Here is a 27528-nt window from a genome sequence, read left to right on the forward strand (position 1 = left end):
TCACTCAAAACACGCGCCATGTGGACAAGGCCTTACAATCATTCTTTTAAGAACACGCCTAGACTAAGTATCAGACAGGATTTAAGAGAAAGCATAATACATTATACATATAAAGATAGGTGCATATAACATGTCCCAAGCATCTATAAATATCACAGTAAAATAACTAGCAAATAATTCACTATTGCGTATTCCATAATAGGGTTCTATTAACCCAATGCTTACGGGCCGCACAAAATTGTGTTTTTGCTAATTACTTTTCAAATGCAAATTAACACGTTAATTACAAAATTAATTAAAAGGGCCCGTAAGCATTGTGTTAATATAATATTAAAGTTCAATTTATATTATATATATTTTATAAGGCAAGACTTACAAATAATAATACACATATATATTATTAGAAAGATAGCTGAATCGATGTTATCATGCTGTGTCTGAAGCCGCGTATCCACTACATCTGCGAACTAGTAGCGTTCTGCGAACTTGTAACCGCTCAAAAGAAAACATGCTTTGAGAACACGGTCGCTCCGCAGTGTTTATCTCAATGTTAAGCTAACATGTCGTCTGAATCAGTGGCAAGTGCTGCTTTCATATTCATTCATTATTTGGTAGAAGATTATCCTCGTTTTTGGCAAGCCGATTTCAACAAAAACGGAGAAAAAGATGTTCTACTATTGGACCTAAAATCTCAAGAATTAAGTGGATTGTGAAGGGCAATATCGGCTCAAGATAAGCTGATTTTTAGCCACCAGTGATAATTATATCAGTCTGCAATATTTGTTTAAAATTTCGAAGTAAGCAATCAGCTAATTTGTCCGGGAACTTTGTACGACTATTATCTGTGCATTAAAAAACAATTGACAGGTCCGTATTAGCATCTTGAGGATTCCACAATACCGGATTATTGCAATGAGTGCAAAACATTTTTCTTCCGACCACTCTATTACGAATTGTTACATGAACACGACGTACACACTATATTATATCCTGGTTCACTGGCGTCCACAAACGCACTACGCTCGCCTTTATGTTTGCGAAAAAACTGACAGTGTTCGGAAAGCAGTCTGTGGTTTGTGAACTGTAAACGCTCGGAGCACTATTAACTATGTGACTTAACTGGAGTACATAAATGTATGTCTGCAACAAATAATTTCATTATCGGATTTATTATGTACTCAGTTTTTATTGTTACATTATTTGGCACTATTGATTGTTAAGTGATCACTGGTATACTATAACAAGTTTAGGTAGGTACTGAAGTTTTCAGAAATTGACGTTTAGTTTGTATACTGCTTTAGACCAAAGATTAAGGGATCCAAATGCTACATCTGGAGGTAGCATGGCTAAATTAACAATAGATATAGATAAAAGGCAATAGAATTTTTATTAGAAGTTGAATTACCATTGTTCACTTCTAGTGGAGCATAGTTGCGTCAACATGGTGGAAATTATTTTACTTTCTGAACAAGGAATGGGTTTTAGCTATTAGCCCAACCCATAATGTCCTTGCTCTGAATCGAATCATAATGAAAAAAAAAACAATACTTATGTGAATTTGGCAAATAACGCTTGTTACATCAGATTTGTGTTTAATTAGTCGTGTTAAAAACTAATTCCAATTACATTTTGGCATTTTATTACCAATAATATGAATTATGTAATGAAGTTTTACTATAAAATGAAATGACTACATATTGAATACCTATACGAAAAGCGATGAAGAAGGTTCATTCACTAGTTATTATAAAGTTTATTCTCTAGTCAATATAAATCTCATTTGACTTCACTTTAAGTACATCACAGTAAGTAATAAAATTAATGTACCTCCCTGGCGGTGTTTCAAATATCAATGAATGTATTATTAAAAAAATTAAATAGTTTTTAGCAAAATTATTATAACTAAATAATAATCTATTGTCAAGCAATAAAATCTGGTTTGTCTATTGATAAAAAATTTAATAGAAGCCATTATTACTATTAATATAGTTTCAACAATTTATTTTGAAGTGTGAATGTCCCAAAACAATTTATATCATTTTATACATTGCAATTTGAGATGCAAACAAATAATATTAAGTCTTCCTAAAAACTGTACAATATTTAACACGTAATTAAAGATACACCAGTTAAAATCAACAGAAAACGTGAAGAAAATGTAAAATAGATATGATACAATTGAGTGAATAGGCAATAATAATAATTATTGATTTTGTCAATTATGTTTTGCCTATACTTAATTTTATTACAAAACAAGATAGTCAATTTAATAATATAGCAATTCGTCGTATCGGAGATAAAACTCATTAAGTACAATTAATAAGTTTTACATCTGGTACAATGATATGATTCATAGACAAACTGTAAACCACGACTCCAATAATATAGACATATCATCAGTTATGTTGTACCTACATATTAGAAATTATTACATGAATTAAATTCGATAACACCAGAAGTGGCATAACCTGTCAAATGAAATGTTATATTTATTAGAACAACATCAACACAAAATATTCATTAGATGGTAATATAATCAGTCAAATTTTTCTTAGGTTGTACCATATGATGAGGGAAGTACTCGCAGAGATGCTGAAACAGTTCACATCGCCGATAATGCACTTCCAAGTTGTTCCACTTCTGTTGCTCTACGGCCTCTTCCTCCGCCAGTTTCATTAGGAAATCGTCGCTCGTTTCTCCGATGAGGGTTTCAGGGGAGTTCCCTTGCAGAGCGACCCCACTGCGTGACGTGTCAATCTCTCCATCTATTCCATCTGGGGATTCCATTCCTAGAACGGCGGCGAATAACGCTTGCTGTTCGGCGTCTTGGTAAGGCTTGGATGCAAATCGCGCCGAGTAGTCCACCTCATTTCGGTTGACCTGTAAGTCTTCATGAAGCTCCGGGTCTGGTCTCAGGGCGGGACATTCGGTTTCCATAGGGTGGTCGACGGAAACCGACGGCTCAAGGGGAGGATTGAACGATAGTAGGTGCTGTTTCTCTGAGAAAAGCATTGTCGCTAGAAGCTGGAACTGAGAAAATATTACGATATTAATTGAATTGCATGTTTGCCGATGATAATCGCCACTATGTCGTAAAGACAGAATTGTTTACCTGTCTCGACTGTTCAGGGTCGGAGTGATCGGTAGCTCGGTGGAGGAAGTTCTGCAGGTAAGTGAGAGCTTCGCTGGTGTTACCTGTCGTCACCAACTCCTCGAACCGAAGTTTTCGCAAGCGAAGACGAGCCTTCCTCCAAGCTGCGCCACTGCTTAACCTGATTGAAGAAATTAAATTTAAATTAAACACCTGTGGAATAATCAGTACAACAGTGTCTGCTTTAAAGTCATGAGATTCCATATTATATTAATTCACATGTAGCAAAGACACGATGGGTTAAGATAAAAAAAGCCGGTTGCTCCGATCAAAGGTGAAATGGAGATGGCAGGAGATGACTAAGTGACAGTACCTCTTATTGGCAGGACGGTAGGCACACATTAGAAAGATTTGGAGACGAGGGTTATGTATTGTAAAGTGAAAACATATTACAAATTTTAGGTTAAGCAGTTTACGACAAAGACGTATTCTATTGTCCCAGACGGGATGTAAAGGTCCGCGCTGCGATACGAGGTACATCCAATGGTCTACTTACAAGAGAAAATCCTTACAAAAATTATAACAATGATTTGTGTCACTGGAGAGATATGGACAGCTCATTAATATGAAATATATACACTCAAAACATGATATAAAATATAACTGGGTAAAAACTGTAATTTGCAATTTTAGTAATGTAAATTTCAACATTGCAAATTTTTTAAATATACATACCTTGATAATCTGAGTGCCCAGAAGTCATCAAGTCGGAGACTGGGCTGAGCTGCACGTCCCGGATTCCCTCCAAACAGATAGTGAACCTTTCCCCGGGGGTCATACACAAGCTGATGGGCAAACCTGGTAAAGACAATCCCATTATGATTATATGTACCACAATACAAATCGTCGGTCCCTATTAAAAAAGTCGGATCTGAAATTTTGTCATTTTCGGATTATTACGTAAAAGTTATTTAAACACTTTAAACATTTATACCACAATCACAGTTTTTTTTGTTTGTTTGAAAAATTTCGAGATATTCAAGTTAAAAATGACGGATCTACCGAGTGTCCGAATAACAATATCAGTTCTTCAAAACTGTTTTCGAATCACCACCAAGTGTTGATAGACAAATTGTTCATGATGTATGGATTTAGTTAAAGCGCTTTCTTTTTATAAATCTAAAAAAAAGGTTTATAGAAATCTTTTTCATTTACTATTTTTTTTTACTTCAATCGGTTTACCTAGGGCAGGGTTCTACGGCGTGCATCTTGGACCAGTAATGAAGACCCTGGTTGTCATTTTTGTAGACGCAACTCCACTGAAGTCTGGCCAGAGAAAATATCCACAGGGAGTTTGAAACACGTTTATCCTTCTCTTTGCTCAATCCCTGCGTGAAAGAAACAAATAAAACCAAGTTAGCTATAATTTTCACATTTATTTGTTCGCATATCACTCCACTTTTCAGTATCATCTTTGATTATCGTGTAAATCATTGTATAACGGAGTAGTGTGGAATTCATCGTGGACACCACAAGAATGTGCAGATATTATTACAATTTTTATTAAAACAAATTCATCTGTTGTAGTTACGCAGCGAGACAAAGCCCACTTCTAACTTAATGGACATACCAAAAGCAAAACAGCTGATAACGAGGGACTAAAATTCTCTAAGGGCAGCCAATGCTACAACACCACATTGAAGCAGCTGCATTTGACATGTTCATAGATGTAACTCTTGTAATTACTGCATAGAATGACACTGCATCGATTCTAATGCAGAACGCTTGTGTGCATCAAGCCTAAAGCAGCATTTAGACCAAGCAAGTGAATGTTTGTTCTTTCACCACTCCAGCGAAATTCTCTTGACGTAAACACTTTTTGTCGAGCGAGCCAGCATTTTTTTTGATTTCTACGGAAATTCCCTGCATCTAGCTAGAATGCTCGTTCGTTTAATCCAAACGCATTCTAGAGCGAGAGCTCAATTGCGTCGAGCATTCTTTCCTGTTCTATCGTGCTCGCTGGCGGAGCGGTTTCATTAAAGTGTTCTTCACTCGCGGTTGAACGTTGATTACTAAATATTGCATCACTTTTGTATATTGTTGCACTCAAACCAAAAACGTGTTGTGCATTCGCACTTGCAGTCATGCACTCGTGAACAAACAAATGTGATAGTTTAAACCAAATGAACAAAAACACAGAAAGAGAACCAGAGTATTCGCTAGCTCTTTTGGTTTAAACTTGTTTTGTGTCTAAATGCAGCTTAAGTGATTGCCAAAATTCATACCCGCATTAATTTCTAGTTGTATTACGTATTTATTAAATGTGAAAAAGTAGTTTCTAGATATTAGAATTATTATTATAGAATGACAGTTAGCAACACTGATCACGTCATATGACTTACATATTTAGTTATCTTACAATAAAAATCAATAATGAAGATTATATCAAATGTCCTTTATAGATTTAATATCAGTCAGTAACAGCGATAATAAAATACTGATACCAAGAGACTTAGAAGGTATACAACGTAAGTCTCCCGACATTGTCTTGGAAAAAAACAACTCACCGATAAGACGTAGATTTCGTTCAAGTGATGATCAATCGTGGCCCGTTGAGTGAACCCCGGAGGAGGGGCCCTTCTGGGCGGAGCGGCCGTGCACAAAGCTCTTACGAATACCTCTCCTCCCGGTTGACAGTCCCCAAAGCCTGCAATGTTGCCAACTCGCACCTCCAACAGGTCTGCCAGATGCTCTTTGTTGCGTTGCCCGCCAAATACATACAATGTTCGCGTTATCTGTTACAAAAGTAATTATCATTTTAGTAATATAGAATTAGGAATCAGATTTTTCCATTCTCTGACCATTTTACATGTTGGAATATATAGTGTTGCTCACATGGCAGTTGCATTAGTCTTACCGGATGAAAAAGCATAGAATGGCTGACACGGGACAAAATGGTCGGGGCTGATGAGCCAGGTGCGGAGGCAGTATCGGCTAAAAGAAGTCTCCATCTATCCTCAGCTATGTGATAAGAGTAGAGGCCGGAATACACAGGAGTCATGTCATCGAGTAAACTGAAAAAACAACTCCGTTTCCATTAAAACAATCTAACTACAGTAAAACCTCGTTAACCTTTTAACAGCCCAGCTGAAAGTACTAGGTATACTCCCCAGGGCCCAGGAATTAATTATATTATAAAAAAATTAAAAGAATAGTGAAAAGTCCAATATAATGCACTTACATATATGAGACCTCAATTGAAGTTCGGCGAAAAAGTTTTTCATACACAATTTCGTGAAAATGTCTGAAAATTTTCAGGTATGGTAGGGGTGTCACAACACTGCACTTACAAGAATTAGTTGATTTTTTTTTTTTTTTTTTAATATAAGTATTTTGAAAAATAAATTTTATAGTATTTTTGTAAAATGTCACCATAAATACTTATAGCACTAAGAAGTATACTAAACACATTAAAATCACTAAAAACTTTCTTGTGTATGGAAAATTTCGAAGCACGGTTCAAAACACAGAGCAATGTCGCATTGCTTGCACAAATACCTAGTTTCTTTCCGTCTTTTCTGATTTTTTGTATTGGCACATACATAACATCTTCTTGCCGCATTAATTTTATTGTTAGTAGGTGGTATTTTAACCAAAAAATGTCTTTCTGTTAGCCTAGAGGGTAAGGGTGCTTTTCGCTTCAAAAGAGTTTTTGGTTCTAACTTATGTTTTTCGATCAGTTGTCCGATGACTTACAATTGAAATTCACCCAGCGGTTGTTTTTTTCCAGTTTTTTGTTGGAACAATACATGGGCATTCAGCAGAGATAAATCTATCAAATGGAAAAAAAGTTTTTTGTACCATTTGACAGTTTTTCTTGTCGAATTTACAGAAGAAATTATCATATCACTACGATCCACAGCACCCATGTTTTTATTGTAATCAACAATGCATTCCGGCTTGGAAATCGGAATTTTAGTCTTATAGTCTACTTTTCCAGTAGGTTTGAATGCATTGTTGTGAATTGTGGACAACATCGTAACATCCTTTTTATCCTTCCACGCCAAAGCCATAATTTCGTCAGTATGGAATGTATCGGTTTCCCCTTTTTTCAATTTCTTAGTAAATTTGGGCATTCCAATTCTGTTTCTCCTTACGGTTCCACAGGCATTCGTCCGGTGATCATAAAGATACTTGAATAACGTTGGGCTGCTGTACCAGTTGTCAATGTACAATGTATGCCCTAGTTCCAAGTATGGTCCAAGCATCGTTACCACCACGTTGCCCGATATACCGATGTAATTATTTTTCTCAATTTCAGTTTGTTTTCCGGTATAAATGATTACATCTAAAACAAAACCAGTTTTGCAATCAGCCATTACAAAAATTTTTATTCCGAAACGACTAGCCTTCGTCCTGATGAATTGGCGGAATAAAAGTCTGCCTTTGAAAAGGAGAAGACTCTCATCAATACATATGTTCTGATATGGACACATGTACTGCTTGAAAGAAATTTTCAGTTCCTTCAGGACCTGTCTAATTTTATATAGTCGATCTCCGGGAACCTGCGTTTCATTGTCACAAAAATGCAACATTCGATGCATCAGTTCGAAACGATTCCTGGACATGGTTTCGGAATAACGTGGTGAAAATAACAATCTGTGGATAGACCAGTGTTCAGATATTTTATTCCGTGAATTCCTTGACATTAGCATACACAGCCCCAAAAATGTGTACATATCATCAATTGTGCAGTCTACCCATCGCCGTAGACGATCACTCAAAACTGTGATATTTTTTGTGGCAAATACAAATTGTCTGTTGGTCTCTCGGACTAATATTTCAACAAAAGAAATATCGATGAAACTTTTGAAATAGTCCATTTCGAGTGCATCCGAAGTCAAATTATCAGCTTTGCATCCCGAAACGTTAGCATCGAAGGAAAATGCGCGTGGCTCAAACATATCCGATTTCCACTCAAATGTCGGTCTTTCAGTGGATTCCGGTGTGATAATTTCACTTTCATCGACTTCCAAAGTTTCCTCAAGTTCGACATCCGAATCATCACTTCCATCGTCTTCAGATCCAACTGTTTCGATAAGGTTATCGATTTCACCAACTTCGTCGATCTCATCCATTTTGAATAATAAAATTTGTAAAACTAAACTCGTAAATAAAACACTTTGTATACGCAAATCGAATCCGAAATACAAATAAAAAATAGTCACAACACTTAGTTCTTTGTCAATTTCTATCTAAAAACATCGAAAATCTTTCTTTTCATTCAAGTTTAGTAGGTAAAATCTAAAACAAAACTCGTAAATATAACACTTTTTTATACGCAAATTGTATATGAAATATAAATAAAAACACTTGGTCACTCAATAGAAATTAAATTTCAATGTAAAAACATTGAAAACATTCCAATTATAACGCAAATCTGAATAAGAAAGCATTCCGAATTAGCATCCCGACTAAATGATATTCCGGCGACAACTGACTCATCACTATCGAATCATACCAACTGCCTATTGTACAAGATATCCTAGTGTGCAGGGGAATTTTGAGCTAACCCTGATTTGGCCTCTCGGGAAATTCCCTTATTCTCGCGATGTATGCGCCGTACAAATGTTTTTTGCTTGCAAGGTCTGATCAGAAATGTAGTTACACGTTTTAAAATTAAATAAATAAATATTTGACTCATACAAGCGCGTAGAACGGCTCGGCGTATATCGTACGGTACGGGCGCCTGAATCACCGCCGTGCATGACGTAAACGTTACGTTACGGGCAGCTATCAGGTTAATAAGAACACGGATAATTCGAAATTCGCCATAATTCGAAATTTTCGCGAAAAAAAAATTCCCTTGAACATTATTTTCATATAAAACCATACCTTTAATTTGAATTTTCTAATTCGAAATTATTTCAGAATCCTGGCATATAAAAATATTTAATAAATCGTAATAAAGTACACTATTTCAAGAGCCAGTCATTGAAAAATGTGACAGACTTTTCTTAAAACATCATAAATTTCTTATTTTAAAGTAATAAAAATAATCGTGACATTTTATGACCCATAAACACACACGGAACCGGAAATTTGGTAGGCACATCTCTGATCGTAAACGATATTAAGGCTATACTTCGGCTGATTTGCAAACGACGCGTGACGAACAAAACATAATTTGTCATAAAAATTCAACATGCGTCCATTTAATGTTATGTTTATTGTTATTAAAGTAATAATAATAATAATATATTCATTGACATGTTTTGTTTTTTGAGTAAATACGTAACATTTTTTAGTCATCTTTACACGATTTAAGAATTAATTCCTCCGACGCCATCACAAAACAAATTGACATGCGCACAGATCTACTATTACTCTCCGACTGGCAACCCATGCAAAATTACGTCCCACCTATTGCGGAAAATTATTTGCCGTTTCACTGAAGTTATGATCTTAATGAAAATCAAAAATTTTTTTTTTCAAAATTTTTATATTTTCCCTCTAGACACTTCATAATTCGTTTTTTTTTCGATTTTTGGTCCCGTGGAATTTGTATTAACACATTTTGCGCGGGCCTCAGTACAAAGGCACAGGTATACGCAGCGGGCGAAAACCAGCGGAAATTGAAATAAAATCGAATTTTACAAAAATCGCTCTATCTTCCAAACTATCAGTTATTTTTTTATGAAATTTGGAATTCACACTCACCATATATTGCTCCTCAGTGCTGTGTTGACAAATTGTTTAAAATAACATAAGTACATGGTGCTAATCACATATTTACAGGAAGGTTTCGTAAAAAATATTCCATTCACTATAAATAAATTCCCGCACAAAAATTATTATTCTAATATTTGGATAAAGTATGATATTTATGAAAACACTCACCCCTGTGTAGGGGGACGTCACAAAATGTACACATATAACTAGTTAAACTTTTCTTTTTGTGCACCGAACACACTCGACACTGTCTTTGTGGGTATTTTTTTTTACCATCTGTAACAATTTTTATCATTCGATGCTTCTTCATATCGAGTGATAACCTACCAGGATGATCACTTTTACCCACTCTTCTTGGTAATCGTGATGTAGACGGCCCCGCCTCTTCCAAAATTGCGTCGGTTTCAACGATATGGTCGGCTATCCAAAATTTGCTTATACTACGCAAAAACTGTTTGTAAGTTAGCCTTTTGGTCGGATTTAATACTTTATAAACTTTGAAAGAATTAAAAAAAGCACAATTTAACAAATACATGACAACTCTCTTTGTCCATTTTTTTGTTCTTCGTATGATCGAGTAGTAAGAGAGATACTGATCCGCACGGCAACCCCTTTCATGTATTTATTGTATTCTATAACACATAGCGGTTTCCAAATGTGTAGTCTCGTATTCCAATCGATGTTGTGACTCTAAAATGGTAGATGGATGTATTGTTGAAATCATTCGAACATCTCTCTTTGATTTCCAGAGTTGTAACAATACATCCTTTCGCCGACGGAACATACTCTGTCCTGCACTAAGATTGACGTGTTTAAAACATTCTGGGAAGCCTCGGTTTATTCGCATTGTTCCACACATCCTAATTTTATTTTCTAAAAGTGCTTCACTGGTTTTTACACTATTATAATAATTATCCATATAGACATGATGCCACAAATTTAAATACGGACCAAGAAGCAATTGGATGGTGTCTAATAGTGGTCTTCCTTGCCCACTGTAAATGATCAGATTACAGATGTATCCCGTAGTGGCTTCACTGACCGTGCGCACTAGGATACCTTATTTTATTATCTTAGATGCATTATAGACTTTAAATACAAGTCTTCCCCGCCAGGGTATAATACCTTCATCTAAAGAAAGTTCCCTTTGAGGCTTATAAACCGAAGAAAACCTCGGTATTAGGTATGTCATAATTGGCCTAATCTTTTCGAGGCGATCGCTAGAATCCGTAATGATATCGTTATTTGAAAAGTGCCACGATTGCCAAATTTGTCTAAAACGATCACGACTCATTGTTTTAGAATATATTGGTGTTTCTATACTCGGATCAGTAGACCAATAATCATCTCTTGTGTCTTTTCGAACTTGTCCCATAAGCAAAATTAGTCCGAGGAATTTTTTCATCTCACCAATATTTACAGGCTTCCATTTGATAGATTTCTTAATTTTCTTGATTCGGGATTCATTTTGTGTGCGGTATCGATTGCTTTCTTTTACCATCATGCTAAGTAAATCATCTCCAATAAATAAACTAACTATATCCATCACATTTTCAGAATTGTTTGGTGCGACGCAAACACCAACGTTACCTAAAAATGGTTCAATATGCGGTGGGTTGTCTATTTCAGACCATTCCATGACTTCCTCTTCCTCCACTTCACTGTCTTCAGAATCACTGATTTGTAACGGTATCACTGGTACCCTTCTCGTGCGAGGAAACTCGTCACTATCGCTGTCGCTATCACTGTCGCTGCCTAATTCTGGCAAATCTTCACCAGAATAGGCAGAAAAATTATCGGCAAATATTTCGTCATCGCTTTCATAATTGTCTGAAGCCATTTTTTAAAGATTAAATAAAATATCGATTACTTAAATATATTTCACTTGTAAAAACACACCCGTTCTATAGCGCCGTATTTCAAGACTGAAAATTCAATACTGATATTCAATATAGATCGTAGTAGATTACAGACATCTAAATAACATTGGTTTCCACTCATGTTATAATTTATTGCTCCGCTCGCATACCAGCGTTATCGCACCGCACAATATCACTTACAACAAGTGCGAAGAATGCATTCCGTCGATCACAAATTGTCGTCTTTTCACTCGCTCACAAAGGCTGATATATAGTATGAAAAGGAGGCATAGTATTTATCACACATCATAAAAATATACATATAATCGCATTCACAGTACAGCGAACAAACCATGCTTAAAGAATACATCGATATTTCACAAAATGTTGTTTTCCTCCTCACCCATCAAAAAATAAACAAGTGTAAAAAGAAGACGCATATAGTTTTAGCATTCTTATCGTCTACAGAAATATAGTTCGCTGATTTATTGACTCTAAACAAATTTCCTTATGCACGCACAATCTCTCATATGGGCTGCGCAAGAGTGTGTGTGTAAGTAAACGAATCGACGGTAAATTATTTTTTTTTGTAGATGGGTGTGTAGTTTGAAACATTTTCAAGCCGTTGACATAAAATATTCGTATGCAATAATCGGGTATAAATACCTTTCCCGCACTTCAAGTGGAGCCGGCGTAAAAGGTATTTCTACCCGTCCCGCCGTCGAACACCAGTACGGCGCGCGGGTAGAAATACCCTTCCCGCTCAAAATGTGTTAACAAAGTTTTACTGTATTTGACTAGCAATTCTGAAAAGAATTTCAATTTTATTATATACATCTACGTAGGGGAGAGTTTAGTAAGTTGGACCAGTTTCAGATTTTATCCAATTTCCATACTAGCAGTCTAAATTACTGAATTACAATATTTTACGATTAGAAAGAGTTGCCGAGGATTGAATAATTAATAATTGAATTCTAAATAGTGTTGCACTCACACTGAAGGAGGGAGAACCTTTCCCCCGAAGACATAAATGATGTGCCGGTCGGAGTCAACGCACATCTGGTGGTCGAACATGAGGCGAGGACCTCCTCGGGCCCCCGTGTCCTCACACACTTGCCACCAGCGGTTTGACGCTATGTCAAATACGTACAGATCACTCTGGAAAGATACACACATTAATTATTAACGCGAGACGTTAGACCTAGCTTGGACACATACTACATGTTACATGCACATCACTTGTATTTGGTCCGTGTTCGGAAACTTGTATGTATGCCGTTCGCCGTAGCACACTTCACCGTGAAATGTTATATCGGAAATATATCGTCACTGTTCTGGCAGAAGACACTAATTCGAAAAAATGACATATTGAATTAGTTATACCAAAATGTTCCTTATTTCAAACTTTTTTTTTTCTTTTTTCGACCATGTCCGATCCTGATAGGATCATATGGGCCTCCACAGAGTGGAGGTTTGTATTGACAGATTTTGTTTTTTACGAGAAATGGATGTCAGCCACTTGCTCAACCTATTAGGTCCATACCCTGACACACACAAACTTTACCGTCTGGAAACCTTTTTAATAAATAAACAGTCTTTATTTTAAAGTCATCCTTTTTACAATTACTTAATAAACTCACATGATAGACCATTTCAAACATTTTAACAACTTCAAAGTCAAATTACTCAAAACTAGTATTCCCCAGTTAGTGTTCTGCCAGAACAGAGAGGATATGGCTGTATATTAAAGACTGCCCAACCTCTTTGGATCGTATGGGACATAAAATTTATGCCTAAATAAAACACGGTTCTTGTCGGTTCACATTTTACAGGAAGCCAGCAGAAAACAAATTTTGAAAATAACCGATATACCGAATTACTTGTCAGGTTAGCTTAGGTTTTCATTCTTGAATTTTGCCAAAATCAGCAATGAAAATTGAATTAATATTCATATTGAATCTAATAAAATTTTATACCATAGAGTATACGATCATCTCTTTCCGATAGACAGCTCACGGCAAACTGTGCCACAGTGAATGTTTTACGTACAATTTACATGTAACCTATTTGGTCAGCAGGTACAGTACTGACATCTGAAATACTGTTAAATCCTACATTAACTGTAAGTGCCATTTTCTACCGAGCGAGGCAAACAATTGCAATGAATTTTCCTCTCCTGTGCCAGTCGCAGCAATTCTCCAACTTGACAAGATCTTCATGTCTGATATGCCTACGCCGTCCTTCCCTACATCTAATATATAAAAATCAATATTTGTTTGTTTGTTCGTATTTTATGCGCTGCCATACCGTTCATCAGATTGCGATAAAACTTTGTCAACTTATTGCTTGCACTTTCGCGAAGAGTATAATCTTATATATAAAAATGAATGTCTGCCTGTCTGTCCTGTATGCGTTCCTATACCATTCATCCGATTGCGATGAAATTTTGGTAAGTGGTTGTATGCACACCTGCGAAGGTTGCTGAATTAGAAAAATCATCATCTTCCTCTTCATTTTATTTTCTTTTATTCGTATGGTTCCTATACCATTCATCCGATTACCACAAAACTTTCGTCAGTTGTTGTACGCACACCTGCAAAGGTTTCTGAATTAGAAAAACCATCTTCTTTTTCTTCTTCCTCATTATATCTTCTTTTATTCGTATGGTTCCTATACCATTCATCCGATTGCGATGAATCCTTCGTCAGTTATTGTGGTAACACCCGCAAAGGTTTCTGAATTAGTACAACCATCTTCGTCTTCTTCTTCTTCATTATATCTTCTTTTATTCGTATGGACCCTATACCATTAATCCGATTGCATGAAATTTTGACCAGTTGTTGTGCGCACGCCCGCGAAGGTTTCTGAATTAGTACAACCATCTTTTTCTTCTTCTATTCGTATGCGTTCCTATACCATTCATCCGATTGCAATGAAACTTTGATAAGTTGTCGTGCGCATGCCCACGAAGATTTCTGAATTAGAAAATCATATTCTTCTTCTATTCGTATGCGTTCCTATACCATTCATCCGATTGCGATGAAACTTTTGTCAGTCGTTGTGCGCACACACCCGCGAAGGTTTCTAAATTAGTATTATATAAAATACAAAGTTTGTTGTTTGTTTGTTCCATCCAATTTTGATTTTTTTTTTACTACATATTAATAACACTAATAACGTTTGCATATTTTCGATTCGATTTTAATTTAGTGTCTTTTGTTTGACCTTTACTCCTATTAGAATTATTTTCAAATTGCCATATTGTATTACACAGATATTTTATTATTAAAAAAATAATTACCTCTTATTATTTTTTAAATATCTAAGATTAATATAACCACGAAGCGACCCTGTGCGAAGCCGGGTACTTCAGCTAGTAAGATAAGTAAGTAAGATAAGCTAGTAGTAATACCTACCGTAAATGCCTACCGTAACTCAATTTAGAGAGCGCTTATGAGCAGGTATTAATAAGGACAATAGTTAAAGTTTGACGCATTTAAGCATGGCAGTCGTAGCATAGTGGTAATGCACAGGGCGCGAAACCCAAGAGACGTAGGTTCAATTCCTGCCGGATGTCTTACTTTTTTCGAAAAAGATTTTTTTTATTGGCTATATTTTCTCATTATTTTCAGAATAATGTATGTTCAAAATAAAATGGTTTAATCGTCAAATTATGAACCAAGTACCTTCATATTATCAGGTGAGCGGTGTTTGATATCAAGGTATCTTCCGAGGGTAAAAATCTGTCTTCTGTTCGAGTCCAACACCATTTTGTGGCAGGATCGGGGACTAGGGCCGCCCACCAGTTCACTATTTCTATAAAAAACAAAGTAACATTAATTAATACACTGAATTTGCTCGTTATAAGCGTTACTCGTCATATCAGAGAATAGGTATTTTTAAATGAGCGGTCAAATAATACAAAAAGTCACAATTCAAACAAAAATACACATTTAGAATTTTACCCCGAAACAAGCATGGCATTCATAAACTACAAAAGAAGTTGTTTATTGTGACGCTGGTAGGTACCTAGTGACTTCACAAACCTTGGATTTTTTAGATGCAATTTCAACCATATGCGTGTATACTTTTTCAATATTGTCGGCGAAAACACCAATTAGGTAGGTTATTAGACACTTAAGTAGTGTCATAAACAAAATGCGATCCCGGCGGCAACCTGTGCGGTCAGATTTTATTGCTTAGGGTCGAAATGTTTTTAAAGCGTCAATTACATTGAGCTGTTTGTTGGCGAATTTACAATCTGCTTGTAAAGTCGCCCAGTGTAATCATCGAACAAGCTAACAAGCAAATTGTAAACACTCTACCGAGAAAAGTTGAAAGCCAGTCAACTTTACACGCAACACGCCGGCATGTGGGCCTACTGCGTCTGCACAGTAGAGCGCAGTAGCAACCTCCCGGTAAAAAAACGAACTACGTTCTGTCAAAATAGTCACTGGCTTGTGGCTTCTCAGCGAATGGAAAGTTTTGTGTGTCATCATCATAATTGCAGTAGCTGAATCGCCCGCTATTAAATTCGCCAACAAACAGCTCGTAAAGTAGCTCAATGTAATTGACGCTTATACGATCAACACAAAATAAGATTAAGAAAATTTTTGACGATATTTTAGCTCGGTATGCTCGTTATAACAGTATGGAGAAAATCATAAACTAAAATGTCAACAAATGTTTCCTTGTTACATCCGAGATCTCGCTATATCTGTGATCATAATAACCGAGTGCGACTGTAATTCAATTTGAATTTGGAAAACTAACCTACACATCAGTTTCCACTTATCAGTAGACACATCGTATGACCACAGGTCACTCAGGTCATTCTCTCCATCCCACCCTCCGAACAAGTAAAGAGTGTCGTTATCAGAGTCCATGCACATCTGGTGTCCACCTCGTCTGCCGGGCCTCAGGGGGAGCGGGTGGGAGGCGTCAGGTGTGGGGGTGCGGTCCCTGACGAGTGGCGGGGGAGAGTGGGCGGGGGAAATAGAGTCTTCACAGTCGGCAAGGCGGTCGGCCAGGTCGGGAGAGCACGGCGTCACGTTGCTCCACGCAGCTGTATAGGGCTGCTGGGACACGTACAAGTTGAACATACCGTCTGGAAATTGACAAAAGAATTACTAAAGTTTGTTATATTTGAATATAGCGCCATCTCAAGAGTTCAAGATGGGATGTTCATCGATAAATATCAATGGAAAATAATGAAGAAAATGTTAAATGTCATTATATTACAAACTTATATTATGTTACCGCAAACAATAAATGCACTTATTATTATATATATAAAATAATATAATGAATGCAATAATAAATTGATACATATAAGAAATACTAGAGCAGTGGTGGCAAACCTATGCCACATATAACTTTCGTAAGTAAATATGTATACGTCATGCACAACTCGGAAGAAAATAGTGCGATCCTTGCACTGTGTTCGTCTTCAAATTATTTTCAAGATGACCTTTTTGCCCCCCAAAACATTCAAATTGCCCCACGTTAGGAATCACTGATGTAAGGGCAGTCTACAATAATAACAGTAACAATAATTAAATTTACCCCATGTAATTCGTGCGCAGTAGAAGAAATAGTAATTTGAGCAATTTTAAGGTTGAGTTGTTCCACTTTTACCTTTCTTAGCCTGGGCGAGCATCTCCTCAGCTCCCGTGAAGTTTCCTTCCTCGACCAACAAGCGGTACAAGTTGGAGAGCTGCGGAGCCTCCAGTCGGACTCCCGTCTCTCGCTGCAGAGCACAAAAGGCTTCTGTGTAGCGCTGCTGTCTGAGGTGCTTCAGGCACACTCTGATGGTCTCTTCTTCAGCTCGCTGACAAAGCACAAAGCACACATAATAATAAATTAGGAATTTGTTTGTTTGATTGCGTATTAACAGACCCAGAAGTCAGAGGGATAGATTTGAATGTGAAAGAGCGGAGGGGCTGCCGATCATGGCTAAGAAATACATGATATAATTGTAAGCCTGCCTATAATAGGGCAGATTTTGTCCAAAAATAAATGGCGATTAGGAAATGTTTTTATTTACCAGGTTATGTCGGTAGAGGGCCCCCCTGACTGTGGCGGCATGATTGACGCCGTGCACCTCGAGATACCACACGCAGTAGTTGAAGGAAGGGCCCCATGCCTGCTGCGGTAGAATGCTGATGTACTGCACGGGGAATGGACGGCCCTCGCGTGTCGAGTGCCGGAGAGGGAACGTCTCCTGGAGGTTGTTGTTTTCGAGCCCCCTAAAAGTATCGGAAAAATTATAGAGTTGACAATATAACAAGGCATTTTTTTTTAAAACAGCTAAAATATAACATTGGACCATCAAGTCGTGGAAATTTCTTTACACCATTAGGATCTGTTGTCACAAAACACTACACCAATATTAATTTTGCCAACTGAACAATTAACATTATTTGCACAGGGGTGACGAAGTCAAACTCACCCACCCGCTTATCCCTTGGCCGAGAATTTTTTTTTTTTTTTTACTTTTATTCATTTACTTTTCGAATCTATAAATTATGTCCATTTTCAAATAACTAGACCGCAGGGCTATTCGTAACAGTTATCACTTTAGCATGTTTCCATTATTCCCATTGGTCAAAATTAGCACGGAAGGCATTCTATAAACAAAACAGTTATCGGCCGCTATCTTTAATTCATAATACGTCAAAAATTGAGGTTGGTAGACATATCGGTTAAATTCAGGTATGTTCGTAATGCCGAACCCAAGCGGATAAGACCGAACACAAGGGGATAAAGCCGAACGAGGGCCATCTAGTTAGCAATGAGCCAAACACAAGAATTTTATATTTACACGTCAAGCATCAACATACCCTACAATTTAATTAGTCATGTCATTGTGATTGCAGCAAAACAGTCCGTCTTGCATCTCAATTCTCAATATGTGAAATTGATATACTGTCTCATTCTCAAAATTAGCACGGTCATGGGAAGGGCTGTTAAGTGATATCACCTTTTCACAGTTGAAATGGTTAACTTTTTTACTAACCGCCAGAATACGTAAAGTGATACATGTGATATATTTATCACAATTAGCTCTGCTTTGATATTAAGTTTTATGTTAGAATAAGCCTGCTACCCTGTCGGCTGTAAATCGTGCACGTATCACTGATATGATTCCATGAATTAACATAAATGAAGTTAAGACTAATTAGTATCTTTTGTTTACATACTGACCCATTTAGCAATTCTGTAAAGTTGTCATCTTGCATCCCTCCCACGACAGAGAATTTTTTCAGGTTGCAGACATGCGCCTTGTTGTATTTTCCAAACGTAATTGTTTTAACGATGGCGGGTTTTTCTAGTTTGAGCGTCAGGAACTGTGGGGGTGTGTTTGTGATTGTTGACCATCTTGACGATTGCTCCGTCGGGTTATCCACCAAGATATTTCTGAATTAAATATAGATAAAGACGACTCAGTATTTTCCCTCTGCATACAAAATTATTTTCATTTGTTAGCAGGCAGTATTATCAGTAAATATATTGTTGTATAGGCATACAACAGTAAATTTGTTTCACTAAATTATCAAATAAATTGCGCATACTTTTAAACTTCTTATCATTAGTTACTCGTTCGGAGAACGTGATATTGTGACAGGGAAAACAATTTTGTTCATTCCATTAACAGTATTCATATCGTAAAAAAAAAATTAAAAAACAGCATGAAATTGACATTTTTAAAATATGTAGACATCAAAATAAACATATTTATGCAGTTAAAGCGTCGATGACATTGAGCTACTTTACAAGCTACAAGCCGGTGAATTTACAATCTGCTTGTAAACTCGCCCAGTGTCATCATCGAACTAGCTAACAAGCAGATTGTAAACAATCTACCGAGAAAAGTTGAAAGCCGGGCTACTTTACTCGCTACGACCTGCGTCTGTGCAGTATAGCGATACTGGCAAACCTGCCAGTAAAAAAACAAACTACTCAATACGTCCTGTCAAATAGTACCAAAAATGACGGTATCAACTCGCTAGCTTGTTGGCTTCTGAGCGAGTGGAAAGTTTTGTGTGTCAGCATCACAATCACACTAGCTGGCTAGCCCGCTTTTAAACTCGCCGACTAGCAGCTTGTAAAGTAGCTCAATGTCATCGACGCTTAATACAATTATAAATTGTATTTCATTACCAATATTTATTGTTTTAACCATGTCCGATCCTAAGATCATATTATATCATAATATGGGTGTCCACAGGGCGGAGGTTGGAATAATAAATATGATTCCGACCATGATATAAGATCGTATGGGCCTCTAGAGAATGGAGGTTGGTATTAACAGATTTTGTTGTTACGAGAAATGGATGTCAGCCACTTGCTCAACCTATTAGGTCCATACTCTGACTCATACACAAATTGAAAAACAATGTGTACTTGCCAAACACAGGATTCGAACCTGGGACCCACGATGCTATAGTCCGACGCTTAGGGTTTAATTGATTTTTAAAAACTAACTACTCAATACCACCTGGAAATTGGAGTCTTAGTTCAATGAAAATAAATAAAGTTTAATGTGCTTAAATTCTACAAATTATTCTTTAAATTTCGATTGTAACACCATTATCAAGATCACTATAGTACTCGAGATAGTCTTGATAATGGTGTTACAACCGAAACAGCTATTGCCTTAAAAAACAACCTACAGAATTAGACATAATTTATATTACCATTTTATAAAATGGAATTCTACCAAGCAAATGCTGACTCAATTAATAAATACAGAAGCAAATAATGCAACAATAGTGACATCCATTATACCCCGTTTACACATGCATGGATTTACTGCTGACAGTGCGTATTATCGCGACCATAATAATAAAATGCATATTGTGTATAGTATTATCCTGCAACTTGTAGGATTGCATGCATGAATCAAAAAAATTCGGAAGCTTCTGAATTTTCACGCGACAGTTGGGATTTGTTAGATATCTGCGCTTGCACAGTAGAACAATAGTAGCGAACCTGCCGGAAAAGAAACGAACTACACTGCGCACTCATTTTGAGGTTAACCGATTTTCATGACTGTCAGATAGTACCTACTAGAGGTGAGTTGGAAATACTGTCACCAGTTTGTGTACTTAAGTTTCAGATGAAACTACCCATACTAAGTATTTGTGGCCCAATAAACTTGTTTCAAGAAACTTGAAACGTATTAGATGTTCGAATTCGAACTCATTCGATGATATCATCGCCGTGACTCGCCATTCCGTGATGCTAGTTGACTTTCAACGCTATTGATATTAAATGTGCGCAAGCGAGATATCATGATACACGTATGTCTAGCCGTGATATTATACTCAACTGTCATTGTTCTCCCTTTCTCCTCTGTTGTAAAGTTGGTATAGTGAAGGACAGAAATGGTCACATGTTCGTTTTATAGTAATACTATTTGAGTTCGCCTTAGTTTTAGTTTTAAGAGTTTTAGTTTTAGTTGAGTATGAGACTTTATCGAGTCCCGGAGTTCGACGCATGGTATGAGATCTCGCCGTCCGCTAGCTAGTTCGTAGTCTTGCTACGTATGAAAACATCACCTCGGACGTCGCGACTCGCGTATGTTTAGTAATACTACGGAATTAGTTTTAGTTTCAGTTGAGTATGACATTTACATCGAGTTGACGTCAGTCGCAAGTCCAGGATAATGTACTAGTATTCGAGTTCTGATAACGCTAACTGACTACGCGTTTATTTGGTTTTGTCACATTGAGTTTCTCGATTTTTTAGTGTTATAATTGGAACTTATAAACATAAACTGAATTCAAATTGTATGCGTGATTGTATAAATGGATAATAATTATATTATACTTAATAAACAATTTGTGTAAAAATGGCTACTAAAAGGTTAAGTTTCATGTGGAATCGTTACAAAGAAATAGTTACAAATTATGCCATCTGTAATGTTTGTAAAATAAAAAATTCATACAAGTCAATGTCAAATTTGAAGAAACTTTTACAGCGCAAGCACCCAACTATTTATATTGAATTTGCCAGGCAAAATATAGATCCACCTGTAAATGAAAATGCTTTACAGATAAATGAAACCAATGCTTTTAATGCTTCAGTATTTTCTACTGATACAGGAGTGACTAGTGCCATAGTTCCAGCTGTACCTGTCTCGAAAATGGGACTTTTCGAAAAGCGGATGTATTTTTAACGATTCTATTATAGCCGATATTTCAAATAAGGAACAATATGAACGAATATGGAACAAGTTTCGATACTATGTATTTTTTAATACTGGTAGTAAGTATACTTAGTCTTCAAAAGTACCTACTATAAAATGACTCGCGACTCGCTTACTCTTGAAGAATGAGATTGGCAAGACAGACAGCACTTTTACATATTGTAAACAGTTATTATCGCGATAGTTTAAAATACACACCATTGGTGCAAGTAAAACCATGCACGTGTACAGGCGCTATTAGTTTCTAAACTTAAAAACAATCTTAACACAACCTACTTATTTCTGAGTTACAATAGGTTGTAAGGGTTTTGTTTGTTTTTAAGGTGAAAAACACCACAAATTAAAATCCACCTACCACCATCAGACATTGCTCCAATTGCTTATGTCATTGACTGGAATTGTCATACATTGCCCACCTTGACAGTGAAACTGTTCACGAGGAAACAGACTACAGTCGAACTTGGTTATTATGAGGAAAACGCTATGACATTATTAATGGACAACGCACTCGGTACAGTAGCTAGCAAGTAAATTCGCGCGACATTCTCACATGTATAGGTAGACGTCATGTGACAAATTCCATTATGCGATATCACGCATCGGGAATTTATAGCAATATCACCTTTATTGTAATGGCATTAGACCAGTGTTTCTAGTGTCAATGTTCATTTGAGCGAACCCGTTCGAACCGAACCATTCGGCAGACCCGAAAAAAAGCATCGGGAATTTATAGCAATATCACCTTTATTGTAATGGCGTTAGAACAGATTATGCCATTCAGCAGACCCGACAGAAAAGTGAGTGTCATTTTTTTTTCCAGATGCTTCATCCATATTAATGTCATTGGGAAGATGGGACCGACTAAATTTGCTCGTTATAAGCATTACTCGTTATATCAGAGAATAGGTATTTTTAAATGAGCGGTCACATAACACAAAAATTCGCAATTCAAACAAAAATACACAATTAGAATTTTTCCCTGAAACAAGCATGGCATTCATAAACTACAAAAGAAGTTGTTTATTGAATTGAACGCTGGTAGGTACTGATACACCCCTGTTACAGGCGGGCTTCTCCCGGTGTAAAATAATCATTTAGTAGCTATAAGTCGAAACGTAACCCTGACCTCTAGAAACGGCTTCGTAAAACATCTAATCTGATTCCTTGCTCAACCACGTAAGTATTTTTTTTTATTAATAAGTAAAGGCCTTCGTCCGGTGTGTGAAAATCATATACTGGGCGGAGGTGTAATTAAGATAAATTTAATTTGATTTAAAAAGTATAAATGATGATGGATGAAAGAGATAATTTTAAGACTAAATATAAGTATTCAAATATAATAAATTTTGCCGCGCATTGTGCGTGAAATCCTCGCGCGCCGGCGCCAGGGTCAGACTCGTGATTCGCCGAATCAAAGATCATGCGATCAGATTTGGCCAATCACTAGTCCCTTTTACTAGTTGGCGTGGGTCTGAGGAATTTAAAAAGAGAAAAAAAGAGAGTAAGCGTCCCTTTTCCAATAGGATAGGACCTGCGACTATAATCGTAAAAACCCAGATATAAATTTGTGAAACTAAAAATCATAAGAAAATATAAGACCACGTCACGAACACGAAAGACCGAGTTTTATTTCCACACTAACCGTTTATATTTTTTTTTTGTGAATCCGGGGTTCGATGGACTTCCTGAGCTAGCCGCTGGAACCCCGGGTATCTCAGTACCTACTGACTTCAGCTTGGATTTTTTTACATGAAATTTCAACCATATGCGTGGATACTTTTTCAATGTTGTTGGCGAAAACACCAATTAGATACTTAAACACTTAACTAGTGCCATAAACGTAATCCGATCCCGGCGGCATCGGTCTACGGTCGGATTATATTGCTTAGGGTCGAAAATGTTTTTAAATGATCAACACATTAATAGTAGTTTTAAGAAAAATTTTGACGATATTTTTGCTCGGTATATCCGATAAGTAGCTCATTATAAAAGTGAATAAATGTATGGAGAAAATCATAAACTAAAATGTCAATGAATGTTTCCTCATTACATCCGAGATCTCGCTATGTCCGTGATCGTAATAACCGAGTTCGACTGTATATGTCTAATGACGTTGAATGCGGCGTTGAAAAGCTGGCAGAAAAAATTTGATGCCTCCACCAAGGGCAGGCACATATATTTGTTCATTCCTAGTATTTAATGGTAAAGAGAGATAACCGCTCTGACTTTGGATCTTATACCAGTCAATTTATGACTGGACTGTGTGGTGGTTTCACTAACAGGCTCTATAAGCTTGGACTTATCCCTGTCCAATATGTCCATGTAACAAACCACATTATGATAATAGCACAACACAGATGTGCGCTTATGCTGACGACATAGTAATTACAAGCAGATCCAAACAGAGGATGATCGACCATGGTGGCACTATGAAAATAAAAGCAGAAAACGCTGGGGTGCAAATAAACCAGTCAAAAACTAAGTATATGGTCAGCACACGCGATCAGGTACCGCTGCAGAATATAGACATAGGACAGCATGCATATGGAGGGGTGGACAAGCTCACGTATCTCGGATCCAGCCTAAATACCCAAAATAAGACAGCAGAGGAGATAAAAATCCGCCTTATCTCCGGGAATAAATGCTGGCATGCCTGCAAGCGACTGGTGGGGTTGAAAATTCTAGGCCGAAGAAGTAAACTTCTAATTTATAAAACAATTATAAGGCCAGTGGTCACTTATGGCTGTGAGACTTGGTGCTTAACTCAAAATGAGGAAAATAAATTAGCTGTCTTCGAGCGCAAAATACTCTGAAAAATCTTTGGACCCGCGTTGGAAAATGGGAACTACAGAGTAAAAATGAACCATGAGTTGGAAGAGCTGATTGAACAGCAAACAATCATAAGATACTGTAAGTCCCAAAGACTATGATGGGCGGGACTTGTGGAGAGAATGCCTGAAGTTAGAGCGCCAAGGATCATGACGAAGTGGCTAGCCCGACGGAAGAGACCCAGAGGCCATCTAAGGAGTTAGGCTGATGCCGTAGAAGTGGACTGGCTTCATATAGGAAGACCCGGTAACTGGAGAAGTGTGGCGAGAGACCGGAGTGAGTGGAGAGCGGTTGTGGAGGGGGCCAAATCCCACCCCGGGACGTAGCGCCGTGGAAGAAGAAGAACAAACCATTCTTTGAGAATATCCTGAAACGTGTATGGAATGGGCAAAAGTTAGTCCAACCAGTTGTTGAGCATATCAGTCTTGGGCAACTGCTCCTGAGACATTCCTAGGCATAAGCAACAAAAATGTCTCGAATCTTATATCTTGTGTTATGCCCAATTATAATCGGGTGTGATGCGGGACAGTGGCGCACCCAGGATTTAATATTAGGGGGGGCCCAAGGAGGAGAATGTAAATTAGTCCCATAGGATCTTTTTCTTCTTTACAGCCTAATTTCTCGTTTATCGGTCTTTTGTCTATTGCATTTGGTGCACCTACACCATGGTCCCCACATCCTGAAACGGGCCCTCAGGCTGCGATATTTAGCGGGCTCCCTACCTACCGCTAAGATTAAAGGCAGTGTGAAACACTACATTAACGTTCTTCAAATTGTGTTTCAGTTCAAATTAAGGGTACTTATACAGTGAATTATTGGCGATTTTTAATACATCTACTTTAATAATGGAGCTGTCGAGTATCGACAGATAATAATCAAAAAAAATATTGCACAATTATATAAGTAATTGAAAATGTTCATGGCCATGAAGTATAATAGCGCCGCAGGTGACTTTTTTTTACTATTAAAGCTAATTTATGATGTGTGTTTATCTCACTTATCTGGTCAATCTGGCCGGGCCCCCCACAGCCCGGGCCCCCAGGCTAGAGCTCTGTCAGCCCTCCACAACCATGACCTACACCACTCCGGAATTCGGGTGGACACCGAGAATTTTTTGACAGTTCCATTAGGGATTGTGTTTCTAAAAAAACCTGACATTAGTGTTTCGAAATTTTTGTGTTAGAAATTAAAATCTAAGAAATTTTTCTAAAAAGGATACTGGAGAATTATTAAAAATCATTTTTTTGCCGTGTCTTTATTTGTCTAAGCCCAAAGGCATAGTTTATTGGCTTTCAATTTTAATGTTTAAAATCATTCTGATAATTTTCATTTTTGGGGGGTGCCAGGGCCCCTTGCCCACCCCCCTGGGTGCGCCACTGATGCGGGACAGATTTTATTGATGGGAACATTAGATAGATGTTTTATATTGCATGAATTGGTTTGACCTAAGTTTGTTAAAAATATAAATTTCAGGCCATCATTTACAAGTAATTGTATTGACAATATTGAATACTGTGTACTATATCATTACTTGAGTAACCAAGGATCTAAACAATGTGGCAGATATTTTTCATTTCATTCTATAACCAGGCTGGCATTTGGGTACCTAGTTATATGATAAACCATGGTATCTTTCACAGAACAGATTAATACATAGAATTCAGATAGTCTATATACCCCAATACACTACATTTCGAAGCAGTGTTTTGAATGTAAGTGTCCTATGAAAATGAAACACACATTATAGACGTGCAAATAGTGTGTGTTGCAACCTTTAAATACACCAATATTGAATGAGCGTCAGTGCATAAACCGAAAGCAGTTGTCAGAACGAAGGACAGACGTATTCTTGACGGTTACATGTAAATTGTACGTACAGTAGGCGCTCGGTAATCCGTAAACTGAAAAATTCTACAAACGGTCTTGCATTTACTACATTCTAATAATTCGTTTATTATAGACACAAATAGCAACTCACCACTGATACCACATGTAGTTTGCTGATTATTTCATTGGATGAGGGTTATGATATAATTTATAATAACATTAGTAAGTTAGTAGTATGTAGATTTTCCACATACTAGCAGTTAGGATTCATTGTTATTTGAAAAAATAACAAAACATAACACCGTTTTCAGTTTTCGTCTCTTATGTAAAATAATAGCTCAAAGGACGAATAAAAAAATTCAATTTTGTTAAAATGTCATTGTTAGTAGGTATGCCAAAAAAAGTATAAGAAAGTTATAATATGAAACAACGTGTAGGGTTAATGCGAATGTGGTTTATTTCAATTCATTTTAAAGAATTACGGATTTTTAAGTGATGACAATCCGTGTAAATCACTTGAAAAGGCGGTATGGGCGTTCAAACTAGACTCGAAAACTACGTGATAATACAAACGTAGATATTATAGTTGATTAAATTCGATAACTTCGTTAATCTTAAGCGCTGCAAACCGTAAAAGAAATATCGCATTATATATTAAATTTAACAGAATTTAAATAACCTAAATAATACGGCAAAATACACTAAATACGCAAGAAAACCATATAATCAACACATAAACATGTAGGTTAGGTTCCAACTAAAATAAGCGCCTTTGGGCTGATAGCCAAAGTGACAGTCCGTTTCAAGGAGACGACAACTCGAATGGATAATAAGATTATTTAATAAAACTTACTCTGGCGTATAATTAGATAGATAGCCAGAACATTTGTGTATTTTGTACTGCAACTTTTTTAATTCACTCGCACCTGCCATATTTCTTCTCGTGAAGAAAAGTGAAGTGACCATAGACACGCAAA

General features: G+C 36.9%; 1 protein-coding gene across 1 annotated transcript; it reads right to left on the bottom strand.

Annotated features, from left to right (window-relative positions):
- Positions 1-366: 366 nt before the first annotated feature.
- Positions 367-27528, bottom strand: muskelin (muskelin 1). The gene is made up of 13 exons (XM_085943778.1): positions 27405-27528; positions 18889-19101; positions 17729-17930; positions 17320-17512; positions 16456-16789; positions 15369-15498; positions 12677-12840; positions 6009-6165; positions 5659-5886; positions 4334-4479; positions 3827-3949; positions 3113-3272; positions 367-3030 (listed from the first exon to the last, which is right to left on the bottom strand). The coding sequence occupies exons 1-13, from the start codon at positions 27515-27517 to the stop codon at positions 2521-2523; spliced, it is 2673 nt and encodes an 890-aa protein (XP_085799904.1). The 5' UTR covers positions 27518-27528; the 3' UTR covers positions 367-2520.

The sequence above is a fragment of the Rhyacophila brunnea genome, unplaced genomic scaffold (genome assembly GCF_057557595.1).
Source record: "Rhyacophila brunnea isolate RB1 unplaced genomic scaffold, BYU_Rbru_1.0 scaffold_16, whole genome shotgun sequence".
In the NCBI taxonomy this organism is placed as follows: domain Eukaryota; kingdom Metazoa; phylum Arthropoda; class Insecta; order Trichoptera; family Rhyacophilidae; genus Rhyacophila; species Rhyacophila brunnea.

What these genes read in the sequence shown, in the direction of transcription:
- muskelin (XM_085943778.1), bottom strand. Translation starts at nt 27,517, where the DNA reads ATGGTCACTTCACTTTTCTTCACGAGAAGAAATATGGCAGGTGCGAGT. An exon ending in ACGAAATCTACGTCTTATCG is followed by an intron (nt 4,480 to 5,658) that starts GTGAGTTGTTTT and finishes TCTTTCACGCAG; the next exon opens with GGATTGAGCAAAGAGAAGGA. An exon ending in ACCCTGAACAGTCGAGACAG is followed by an intron (nt 3,031 to 3,112) that starts GTAAACAATTCT and finishes ATATTTTCTCAG; the next exon opens with TTCCAGCTTCTAGCGACAAT.